Source organism: Acinonyx jubatus, chromosome A3 (genome assembly GCF_027475565.1).
Source record: "Acinonyx jubatus isolate Ajub_Pintada_27869175 chromosome A3, VMU_Ajub_asm_v1.0, whole genome shotgun sequence".
NCBI lineage: Eukaryota > Metazoa > Chordata > Mammalia > Carnivora > Felidae > Acinonyx > Acinonyx jubatus.
Window position 1 is genome coordinate 105580704 of NC_069388.1, and position 12717 is coordinate 105593420.

Below are 12717 nucleotides of genomic sequence, written 5' to 3' on the forward strand. Positions count from 1 at the left end.
AGAGTTCATGTATCATCATGGCTTACATCTCTTGTGCTCTCTCTTATAATTTTTAACTTTTGGAGATTGAGGAATGATCAGATATCTTAATATAGTCAGGGCAGGCTGATTTTATTATATATTTACACTCTCTCACTCTCTCTCTCTCTAAGTAAATGGGTCACTTCCAGAAAACAATTCTAGAAGTTAGACAGGAACTGTTCACTGTATACACGTAGTTGGACTTCATCACATTGTTGGTAGTTTTGTAAATACCTAACTACTCTTTAAAAATGATTTAAAAAATAAAAAATAAATAAAAATAAAAATAATTATTGTTTTAGTCATTTACAGATGTTCACCTGGCCTTAGTATTTCAGTCTTTGAGAACACAGCTGAGATAGAAAAGGCCCTGTTATGAACCGCAATTCCTCAGTAATGAGAAATTAGATATGAGCATCATTCAGGGATATTCTTTAGCTGAGGAACAGAGAGCCGGTTATGGGGCTCCAAAGGACCAGATGCAATCATTTGATCTCATTTCCACAATGTTAACCCCAGAAAGTAAGACTAAAGCATTTAGCATTAGGAACTAGGATTTTCAGAAAATTAAAAGCAACTTCTACCTTTATTTAATACTAGGAAAGAACACTGAAGCTCCTTGTCATACATAGGTCTAAATGAAACTTGATGGCTTTGGTCAATAACTAGAAGAAAAAAAAAAGATTATAAACAAAATTTGTTCCAGAAGATCTAGAAAACTCCACTCAAACTAAATAACGTCCATGACATTAAAACTGTGCCTATGTAAATTCATTGTTTCAAAAACTTTAGTCAGAAATGTTCTTGGCCAATGTTACTGGAAAAAAAATTTTTTTCAAGGACAAACAAGTGTTTAGGGGGCTCTGAGTAAGTTGCAATATAGGAAGTGATTAAGCCCTTATTAATTAGAAGGTAACATTAGATTTCTTTTCACAGTCATCAGGCTTATGGGAAATTGACATTTGCATAATATTTGCATTTGTCCTACTGTCTGTCAGTCACTCTCAACCAGAGGACCGTAAGGCTACAAGTGCTAATGGATGGATTACAGGAAGAATTCTTAACTAAATGCCTTGGTGTATTGCTAGAGTTGGAAATAGTATAAATGGTATATTTTGTAAGGGTTGAAATTCAACTTTGGAGGGATGAAAATAACTATAACATCATGGTTCCCCATCCCCCACCTTCCAAAACAGCTATTGGGAGGCCTCAGCTTTCTTCTTTAGAAAGACAAATAAAACATGAACACCTTCCCCTTGAGATCTAGGTGGAAAATCTGACTAACTTGAAGAAGAGTCTGATTCTAGGACATTGGGTGGGGTAACATAAAAGTGTTTGATTTTATTTTGTGATGGTCTTATACATTTATTACTTTAATAAAACTTTATGATAAAACTATTATGTTTGGAAATACAGTAAAGCAGAATAAAGGTAAAAAAATTAAAAAATGACCCATAAGCCAGTCACTCACAGATAACCTCTGTTGATATTTTGATGTGATTTACCTATTTGTTCTAAAGGATTGATTTCCCGGGCACAGCTCAGACAATCCTACGATTAAGTCATTTACTAAGTAAATATTTTTTTTCTTATTATTGTGATCTGTGTTCTTCTGCTTTTCCTCCTCATGATGCTGATGATAAACCTATTAGTCCTGAGTGCTACGTGTTGCCTAAAATCATTCCATGGCCTTGGGCAGGGGAGCTATGCATTGGGTGACCTCTATAATCTTACAGACCTACCCCACACCCATTCTGGAAGAATAAAGTCACAGTACGGAAGGTTCTCTGGAAGTACAGAAGTTTGTCTGGAAGTGCAGCTCGTTAACCTTGCTTTCCTCTTCTCTATGTTCCTTCTCTTTCCCTTGTTCGTCAATTTCTACTCTTCTCTGTTTCAGCAAAACAATATCAGTCAAGGTAATTGATGATGAGGAGTATGAGAAAAACAAGACCTTCTTCCTTGAGATTGGAGAGCCCCGCCTGGTGGAGATGAGTGAGAAGAAAGGTGGGGGAGCTGCTCCAGGGCTGAGCCCAACAGCTTCTTGCTGGCCTGTGCCACCCCTGGATGCCTGCACTCTTCAGACGTGACTCACTACACACACATCCCTCCACCTATGTAACAGGGCATAGATCTCACCCCCGGGGGGCACAGCGGTCCCAACCTGTAGCTCCATCAGCCAATTCTGGCCACTCTGCACGCTGCAGGGCTGAGAAACGAATGTTCAGTGCAGTCAATCAGGCCTCCATTTCTGGGAAAGATGGTGCTAATGTTTGCCAGGCCAAAATGAAGCCAACTTTCTGATCTCTCTTCCTAAGTTGGGATACTTCCTGACGGCTAAGTGAAGCAGGAAGAAATGGTGTAAGTGGTAAATTGGAAGAAAACGTCACCGGGGCCAGCTGGGAGTAGCCGTGATGCCCTTTTACATACTTCTGGAGGTCCATGTGTTGCCAGTTCAACCTTCATAACATCACAGTAACATGCAGCTTGGTGAACACCTAGCATGAGCGTGTGACGCCAACCATTTGTTTTGCCTTTGTCTTGTGTTCCCACAGGAAGATCATTACCATTAGAATATTTGACCGTGAGGAATATGAGAAAGAGTGCAGTTTCTCCCTTGTGCTTGAGGAACCAAAATGGATAAGAAGAGGAATGACAGGTGTGAGAGTATACAAAGACATACCAGCGAGAAATTGTACTCTTCTCTCTCCGTGTCTCCTACTCTCACACTTAACTCTCTCCTCTTCCTCGGCTCCAAGTACTATCCTTTATTTCCTTGGAAGCTTTAGCAATTGCATCCCCTTCCCTCATTCACAAGTGCACCAAGAAATGCCCCCTCTCTTCAGGAAATGCCCACTAACCTGGATTGAAACGCAGACTTAAGAAATACCGTAAGAGATTTCTGTAAATCAGAAGTGATGATCTAAAAGCATGATTTCTGTGTTCAGTTATTCACTATTCAGGGATTGTTCTAAAATGTGCTTCTGACTACCAAATCTCCCCTTGAACATTAGTCATAAAAACTTAGTGATAATGCTTATTAGTAATGACTAATAAGTAATGACTTATAACTAATGCCATTAGTCTAATGGCAACTAATAGGAACTTTTGAGATAATTCAGTAATTAGGCTCCTTTCCACAACCCAGTTTTCAAAAAATAGATATTTAATAAGAGCAAAGACCCTTGAAGAATACTGTTGTACACATTGTAGCATCCATTTGGCCTAAGATTTTTCATATCATCAAATATGACATTTCCAAGGGACAAGAGGTAGACACGAATTTAGGCCTTGCTTAAGGCCTAGCCAGCCTTATGCTCCAAAATGTTTTGATCCTTATAGAATTGACAGTTTTCTAATATATATAGTAAAAAGGAAAAATAAATAGCAGTATCCTTAAAACTAGATTTTTTTTAGTTGATTTGTACTTACATATTTTTAGAAAATATTTGAACAAAGAAGCCAATTTCTTTGTGCTCTTTGATTTTATATCTATTTCCACTGCCTAGTTTTCATAAGGAAGGACAGGAACTTTATACCACCCTTAAAGATAATATTTTGTTCTGAATTATCACAAGGGCTTCATATAATTACCCTCTACTAGTGGCCATTTTAAAGAGATTATGTAAATGAGCACTCTACACATTAATAGCTCTTACTCACTGCATACAAACATGAATGCAGTAGCATAGGAGACGATTAGACCACTTGGTAAGAAATTTATACTTTTACATGTAAGAAAAAAAAATCAAATATAGTCTATTCCTATATAGACTCAACATTTGGGGGAATTTGATCTCACATTTGTAAGAACTCACAGACTTCAGAGTCCATCAGAAAAAAAAAAAGTGTATGTCCTGACTTAATCATGTCCCAAAGGAACATTTTGGGGACTCATTTTAATGCGGTCTATTTAATATGCTCCATAGGCAGTAGGCAGAAGGAAAAGACACTTTAGAAAACTGAGCTGATTTCTTACAAAGATGGGATCAAAAATGCCTCATTAACATACAGGAAAAAAGCACTTACTTCTAAATGTATTCCTCCAAAACACTGTCTTTTATCTAAAGGAAGAGCATCTTAGATACAGCTCTTTCAATTGCCATTTTAGTAAAATATGCCCTCATGTGAAAGCAAATTAAAATTCCTTGATAGCACTATCTGGTTTCGCACCCTTCCAAGTGGATTCTTGTCACTATAAGTGAAATTACTGACTTGTTTTAGAAAGTATCCTCTAATGCCACTACCATTAGCAGGAAAACAGGGCTGAAAATGTAATTGTAGCATTCTCCTCCACAACTCCTGAAGTAATTGGTATATGTTTAGCTAGGTAGCTTTCACCAAAATAAAGCGCCACTGTATAGTCTGGGTTTAAAGCACATAACCTGGAAGATAAATCACGGATGTCCCACCCCACCCCACCTCCACCTGCCTTGTCGGTTTCCATGAAGTTACAGGTCCACAAGAAGTAGTGTGATCGTGCACTTATAATATGCATAAGTCATAGATAAGGACACACACATAAGTGCTAATTCCTGGGACTCAAGTTTTGAAGGTTTAAAAAACATAAGCATCCCCTGATGGCCAGTGAATACCAAATAAGTAGAACCTCCAGAGAGGGCTTTACCTTGTGCCAAAGTCTCCGTCAGGCAGGGCAGCCAAAATAGAATTTCCTGAGATGGTCTATCTATCGTCATTGAACGACAGGTATCATACCTGAGATCCTGGATGATTTAAGACTCCCGTATGTTGAGTTCAGTAACTCTCTGGCAATATGTAATCAGGAAGACTCAGTCAAATAAAGTTAAGATTAACTCCGTAAAATATTTCTACTGTGTGTGGTAAACTGGATACATATAGTATATGTAAACATATACAGTAGAAATGTTTTATGAAGTCCCCAGGTGAACTGTACACATATATAATCAACCACACACATTTGCAAAAATTAGCGTTGGGATTGTTTATTTGAAAATATTCCCAATGCCACATTTCCTTGGGGTGCACCCATGTTAGCAGTGGCCCCTACCACTGTAATCAGATCTGCCTGGATTTCTTTCTGCTGATATTCCTCTTACTTTCATTATTCATCTGGTCTCTTATTCTGTGTTTGTCTTTGTCTGTTTCTTTCACAGCCCTGTTACTGAATGAGCTTGGTAAGCATTTCATTTCTTGCATTTCCTTTCCATTTTTCTAAGTTATTTTCCATGAATGTCAGGTGATACAGTACCTTTCTGACTCTTCTTTTATTTCTGTTGGTTTACTAGCCATATTGTTGTGTAGGGCCGCTGGCCTCATTTTTGTGTAGTTCAGATAGTTTATATTCCATTTTTAGTTCAGTGCAGTCTCTTTAAAAACCAGCGGTTGCTTAGGTATGCACAAGAATTAAATTTGTGCACTAAGCCCCGTAATCTTAAAAGAATGAGTAGCGATTAAATCATGTGCAGATGTTTTCAGTTTTTTCCTAATTGTGAATATAATTTGGCAAGTTTCTGTATCTTAGATGGGTGGTCAGGCAGCCAATGTCACTAGTATTTGTTATTTAGATTGTAAGTTAAATAAATTGTAACATCTGTTCTTTTTTCTTTTTTAGGTGGCTTCACAATAACAGGTATGAATTTTTAAAGCTAATGACGTCAATTTTTTTTTTTTTTTGCTGTTTTCACCATGTGTTGTTTACATTTTTAAAAATCACTTCTCATTTTTATTTGCTTTTATGAAGGAAAATACCTGTACGGTAAGACAGTTTTTTTTTTTAATGTTCTTCATTTTCCCCCAAATGCCCTTAAAAATCAAACCAAAACCACATTTTAGGTAACCTGCGTTAACATTTAGCCGTGGCACATGGTGTGTTCTTGTTGACTTTACACATTTAACGTTTTACACATTAACAACGTGTGTGTTGTGTTCCTGTATATGCACATTTGTATGGAGAACCTGTAATTGTTCACATTTTGATACTGGTCGATTTATAAATGTTCACGTAGCACTGATGATGTGCTGTGTACCCCTGCCAGATGCTCCAGAGTGCCAGAATAAATAAGACAATTGCTGGCCTTAAGGAAACAGAGGAATTGACATCTAGGACCGCTCCATGGCCCAAGTTCAGGCTCCTACTAATACATGATGCCCGGTTAGCAGAGGACAGAGCAGTCCTTTCCCCTCACCCCACAGCACCAGTCTGAGCTCCTGTTTGGGGACTTCAGTTTGAGCTTTATAATCATGGCCTCTTCGGGTGCATTACAGAGTGTTCTATAAAAACCCAAACTGCGAGTCAAAAAGTTTAAAACTCTCAAATTCATACTGGTATCCAGCCTGTGTTGATTACATTAAACTATTCCAAACACTCTAAAGCTATTTTCTTGTGTACAGAAGGAAGATGTTTCCTTACGGCATCCTCCCTTTTGACCCTAAGCAATTTCTCACTTTTTCAGAATCATCTATGCAGATTTAGAGAGGGACAGAAATAATAAATGGTAGGTCTGATCTGTGTGAAGGTGAAGGTTGAAGATGTCTCTAAAGGCATCCTAATGGCCATGGCATTTTCAATATGTTGTGCAGATACCAACAGTGGCATTCTTTTTTTCCTGAAATCAGCTGAACCAAAATATTTAAGGGGGGAAATATTTCCAAAAATTTCCATTTTGCAAATGCTATGGTGGGGGAGTTGGGAATTAATTAAACCACTGTTCATATAAACTCATGATCAGGTCGTTCCAATATGATTCTGTCCAAAGTGGAACTTTCTGAATGAGAGCAATTTCACAGGGGGTCTTTGCTCTCTGCTTCTCCTCCCCGGACACGGCATTTAATGATAAAATAATCCACAGACTCTCAGAGACAGACATTGAAAAGGATAAAAATGCTAAAACAGGACAAGTCCTCACAGAGGGTTTTTAAAATCTGAACCATGTGAAGCTCTCCCCACCCCCCCCGCCGCCGTCAAGTTTCCCCAGTTGTGCACTGCTGAAGATGCTGGTTTTGAATCCAAGTGTGGGAATTTGCATTTAGTTTTAAAACTTTTATCTTATTTTTCTCATCCCATGTTTGAACTCACTGAAGGCTTCTTGGAAATCCTCTGCTCCTGGCACCCAATAAGTTGGTTGTCCTTGTGAGATTTGAGGGAGGTGGAAATTGGGCAAGGTAGCCTTCATGGATTCTGAAATAATTAGAAATGAAAAAGTCAACCATTGGAGAAATATTGTAGGGTCTAGCAGCACCTTAAGTTCTGTGCAGCCTGATAATGAGATCTTCACTAGAAAATCATTGGCTACATAGTGCCTTGTTAAAACACATTGATGTATTTAGCTATTTTCCTATTTTCCTGATAATTGACTATGTCAGGATTTTGCTTTTTGGGCCTTCCTTTTGTGTCACTTGAAGCACCCTCCCTTTTAAATATCTAGGTAATAACAGGATCCTAGTTTTCTTTCCCCAGAAATTGTTCATATCATGTTCTAGAATATCTGTCCAGTAATGCCCAACATTTCCTGCCTTGGACACATCTTGCGTTCAAGAGAACAGAATCACTCCTTCCAAAGATTTCTCTCATTTCATGTACTTACTTCATTAAATCTTTCTTAAGGCTTTAATTTGAACTAGAGATTTTCTGTTCTTGCCCCCCTCTTCCCAACACTTGAAATTGATACAGTTAGAACAAGAGAATGTTCCAAAACTCTCTGGGAATCTCCACATTGGCAGGCCCCTCTCACTTTAGATGACCCTTCTTCTCCTGAGCTGGGTCAGAATACCTGGGATCCACACGCTATAGATGCCCTGGGGAAGGTTCTAAAACTTAGGTCTACACAGTGAAAAGCAGCTTTAAGCCTAAAGAACTTTCCTTTGAAGTCACTTTGAGGCTTTGAAGTCAAGGCTTTGAGATGCAAGGGCAGTAGAGAAGAATTAATCTAGCCCTTGGCCTCCGCCTGCAGCTTTTCTGTAGTCTTGTGTAGCTGAGTGTGAAAATCTAAATCTGAAGCAGAATATATGGAAATTGAAAAAGCCATTTGGTTCACAGCCCAATATATTTCAGAGATTTCATTAGTGGTGGACATTAAGTGCTGGAGGTGATTTTGGAATTTGCAAATCTTTATGTGTTGCTCCTAGACCTTGCCTCATTGAAAGGCCCTTGTTGGGACCTATGATCTCATTCTCCCTTGACCTTTATGGCATAAAACATGATAACCTCCTATACGTTATAGCTCATTAGAGTTTGTAATTTGGTATACCATTTAATCTTCAACCTTACAAAGATAATATTGTTCTCACCTATGTGAAGGAAATGAAGGTTGAAAGAGATTAATCAATTGATTAATCAATCTACCCCAAATCACCGATCTGGATTCAGAGCCTGTCCCTCTAATGATGAGTGTTCTAGCACCTTCATTTCCTCCGTTTCAACCTCTCCATTCCTACCTTCATCTTAACCCCTTTGCAATCCAAAGCCCAGCCATGGCTCATAAATGCCATCAGTGTGAATTCCAGTCAAATGAGCAATGAGGGGGACTCATTGCGTGTGCATCACACTGCTTGTGATGTGAAACTAGAGCGCATTAATTTGGATTGTTTAAAAAAAATTAAGTATTCCAGTTCAATTTGGAAAAGAGAGAGGCATGTGTGATTCCCTAAACAGGCAGCCATAGAGTTGTATATTAAAAGTCAATATACTTCTCTAAAAGTTGCTCTCCCAGTTAGATAATTCTCATAATACAGTAGACTTAACAAGGTACGTGGCTTTTTAAGAAAGCCAAAGTATGAAAATTCTGACATTGTAACACACTTCAATCACTGCAGTACCTAGGGTAGAGGAACCAACCCCTTCAATTTTAGCTTCGTTTACAGTTGAGGAAACTGAGTCTCAGAGAAGAGAATGCTTTGCCCAAACTTAGATGGCAAGCATTTTGGCAAAAGTTGGCACCAAGTCGATTTCATCAATTCTCAGATCAGTTCTAGGTAGCTCTTAGTAGAAGTCAACGGCAGGTGGATTTGGCAGTTGATTGAGCCAGAAGTTTAACGAAAACCCTAGGCCCAAATAACCCAAGAGTTACTGTGATGATGGTGTACCCTTGCAAAGCCTACCAGTGGATAAAACATTCTCCTATTCAGACTGCCCAGGAAATAAATAAGCATGTTCCCAGATGCTATGTCACTAGACCCTCAAACAAACCTATGATGTGGATGGAGCAGGTACTATTATCCCCATTTACATGTGGGGAAACTGGGAAATAACCTGCTCAAGGTTATTGGCTATGTCATTGGCACCAGTAGGCTTCAAAACCAGGTTACCTGTCATCACACCAAGTGCTTTCCATTGTTTTGTGAGGCCTCTGGAAGCAGTCACTTGAAGGGCATGGACACTCCACCTCAGACGCTTGCAGGAATCTAGCAGCACCCCCTACTGAGGAGGGTGTGGTTCATTCACATAATCTGGCTTGGCTCCTAGAACACTTACTTCATTTATTTGTTCACTTCTGTGACCTCCATAGGAGTAACTCAATCCCCAAACTAACACTGCTTGTGATGTGTGCATCTGGATGTGATGTTTAGCTTACTAATTCCACAAAGCTCTGGTAGCAAACCAGTGCATCCATTCTGCTGATTTTCTGCCTGTCCTTTTTGCTAGGCCAGCCTGTCTTCCGGAAAGTTCATGCTAGAGAACATCCGATCCCTTCTACTGTAATCACCATTGCAGGTACTCATTGCATCATGGTTCTTGAAAACCACAGTTTAGTTAGCTTGAAGTTAACTGCCTTCAAGTGTTCTTGAAGTCTTTAGACATGAAACAGTTTGGCCCCTGTCCCCTCTAGAACATTGCTAAAGGATACAGTGGCTTCTCTGCAGCTGGGAGTATGGTGGGTCATCAACAATAACACAAGCATATCCACACAGGACAGGATGCATAGTCAAGGGAGCAAATGGACCTAAAGAGAAGATTGACCCCATGGCCTCTCCCTCTCAAGTTTCAACATATTCCAGATTTCTCGCAAGTCTTGCTTCTCAAAATGGGTCTTTCTTTCCAAGTATAATGAAGTTTCTTTAAAAGCAAGCTGTATTTCTTTCCAGAGCCTGCCTTTCTTGCCTCCAGGCAATGTGATGATAGCCACATACACACTGATGATAATACATCTGTGGGGGGTTCTCTAGAGGGAACATTGCCAAGGTGACCAGAGGACCACGCAGTCATCCCAAATCTACCATAAGCATAGAGCCCAGGCAGCGTCTCCAAGTCTCTGGATGAGGACAGGGATATTCATTCCTCAATTATTGCCATCACTGGCTACTGTGGTAGAAACACTTCCTCCTGCCCCAGTAGGACTTGCCTATTCCTCACATCACACTTACCCACTCAATAATCATGATACCCAGACTTGACTGTGGTTTTATCACAGGCTTGGTTTATGTCTTGTCAATACCAATTTTATGGGGTGCCTGGGTGGCTCAGTCAGTTGAGCATCCAACTTCGGCTCAAGTCATAATCTCACAGTTTGTGGACTTGAGCCCTAAATCAGGCTGTCTGCTGTCAGCACAGAGCCTACTTTGGATCCTCTGTCTCCCCCTCTCTCTGCCTCTCTCAGCTTCGCTCTCTCTCAATCTCTCTCTAAAAAATAAACTCTAAAAAAATACTGATTTTTACAGTGAGTATGAATTACACATTTGATCTTTAAATTGTGTTGGTTGGTTAAGCCTATGATGTTATGTGATTTACTATCAACTTCTCAATTAAATATGGTGAATTTTAAAAGTAATACTTGTATATGTATGCAGAGACAGAGACAGAGAATGAATTCTCTGACAAGCCAAACTAAAACTCCAGTATGTTATCACTGTGCATAAGTAAGGATGTGAAACTGACTTGGCCAGAGTAAAATGGACTGTGTTTGATCCAGCATTCAAAATGAAAAGGAAACAAAACAAAAACAAAAACCAACCAAGTGAAAAGGAAACAAATATAATAGACCATCCAAACAAATGATGTTAAACTGTTTCCCCCAACCAATAAAAGATATCTCAAGAGAGGATTTTTTTTTTTTAAAGAGAGGACACTTTCTTTCCGTCTTTCTGTCTTTCTGTCTGTCTTTCTGTCTTTCTTTCTTTCTTTAATTTTGAGAGAGACAGAGACAGTATGAGCAGCATGAGTGTGAGGGGAAGAGAGAGAGAGAGAGAGAGAATGAATGAATGAATCCCAAGCAGGCTCCCCACTGTCAGCACAGAGCCTGATACAGGGCTCGAACTCAGGAAACTGTGAGATCATGACCTGAGCCGAAACTGAGAGTTGGACGCTTAGCCGACTAAGCCATCCAGGTATCTCCAAAGAGAGGACACTTTTTTTTTTTAAATTTTTAATGTTTATTTATTTTTGAGACAGAGAGAGAGACAGAGCATGAACAGGGGAGGGGCAGAGAGAGGGAGACACAGAATCTAAAACGGGCTCCAGGCTCTGAGCTGTCAGCACAGAGTCCAACGCGGGGCTCAAACTCACAGACCGTGAGATCATGACCTGAGCCGAAGTCGGACGCTTAACCGACTGAGCCACCCAGGCACCCCAAGAGAGGACACTTTTTAAAAAAACAGACCAGTATTTGCCAGCATCAAAAATCTGTACCACAGATACTAATTTATCAATATCGTTTCAGAGCAACACCAGGATTTATCTAGTTGCTTCCTTTCCATCACATACAATTCTCTCTTAAATGTTCATGACATTTATTAAGTGCAAATAGCCCTGACCTTTCCATGACATTATGCCTTTGTGCTTGGACATCTGTCTGCCTGGAATGCCCCCTTCTATACCACCTTCTAGCCAACCTTACCACCAACTTCACCTGGCAAGCTGCTCTGCAGGTTCCAAGGCCAATTTCAAATATTTCCTCTTTTCTGAAGGCTTCCCTGACTCCCTTAGACAGAGCAAGCTGCTTCCCCACCCTGATTTCTCAGCCTCACCTCGCTGCATTCTAAGCTCTCCCATCTCTATACCTCACTTCTCACGTGAACAACAAACAGGATCTTTATATGCATATACAGCAAATGTCAGGAACTAGTTACAGATATAATAGCACCAAACTAAGCATTTCATCCTGATCAGAAGGATGGAAAGATGACTAAAAAGGGAATAAATAACCGTTTTTAATCACTGTAATTCAATTTCGTTTGCTACCATGTCCATTTGTTCAATGCCATGTTCCAAATAATTTCATTTTGTGGAATGTGGCATTAAACAATGTGACCACATCACCTTTCTTCTGTAATTTCTCCAATTTTCTACATAAAGTGCCTGAGTCCCATTTAAAGCAACTTATCACTTATAAGTAAACTACGGAAAAGGAAGCCATAATAAATACTCTCTCTCCATGGTTTTGCAATTCAAATAATAATCCTGGCTGTTATTCTGGAAAAATAATTTTTATTTGCTGTAAGTCTCTAAGACATCCATGTTCAGCCAAGGTTTTGAACAAAGACACTAAAAGAACCTACTGCTACGAAAACTACCAATAACATTATCCTGAGTTCAAGGATCAGAAAGCAAGGAATCAAAATACGATTGACTTGAGCACTGGGTAGACTAGACATCACATATCTCAACTAACTACTTCCTTGACTACGTATACAATTTCAAGGACAAATCTGGAGGACACCAGTTGGAACCCTTCCCTTCTCTTGGGTCATAACTTCCCAAGCCTGCTATAAAAATCTCTACTACTT

At 39.5% G+C, this 12717-nt stretch overlaps 1 protein-coding gene and 1 long non-coding RNA gene across 65 annotated transcripts in view; one reads left to right on the forward strand and one right to left on the reverse strand.

Moving 5' to 3' along the window:
• The window catches only part of SLC8A1 (solute carrier family 8 member A1), a 390461-nt gene that overhangs the window by 312730 nt on the left and 65014 nt on the right, over nt 1-12717 (forward strand). For 7 of the 15 annotated variants that reach the window (XM_027033627.2, XM_027033626.2, XM_053201001.1 and 4 more), the window contains 5 exons: nt 1919-2025; nt 5154-5174; nt 5612-5629; nt 5741-5755; nt 9641-9709. In XM_027033627.2, the coding sequence (XP_026889428.1) occupies nt 1919-2025; nt 5154-5174; nt 5612-5629; nt 5741-5755; nt 9641-9709 (230 nt within the window). Of the gene's footprint in view, nt 1-1918; nt 2026-2573; nt 2678-5153; nt 5175-5611; nt 5630-5740; nt 5756-9640; nt 9710-12717 lie in introns of all 15 variants that reach the window. The other 8 variants (XM_027033623.2, XM_027033621.2, XM_027033622.2 and 5 more) reach the window with 8 other exon arrangements.
• LOC113592500 (uncharacterized) overlaps nt 1-12717 on the reverse strand; it is a 289937-nt gene that overhangs the window by 38136 nt on the left and 239084 nt on the right. For 43 of the 50 annotated variants that reach the window (XR_008289545.1, XR_008289541.1, XR_008289537.1 and 40 more), the window contains 3 exons: nt 7076-7177; nt 4646-4784; nt 606-3561 (listed from right to left, as the gene is read on the reverse strand). This is a non-coding gene — a long non-coding RNA (uncharacterized LOC113592500). The remainder of the gene's footprint in view (nt 1-605; nt 3562-4645; nt 4785-7075; nt 7178-12717) is intronic. The other 7 variants (XR_008289550.1, XR_008289543.1, XR_008289513.1 and 4 more) reach the window with 6 other exon arrangements.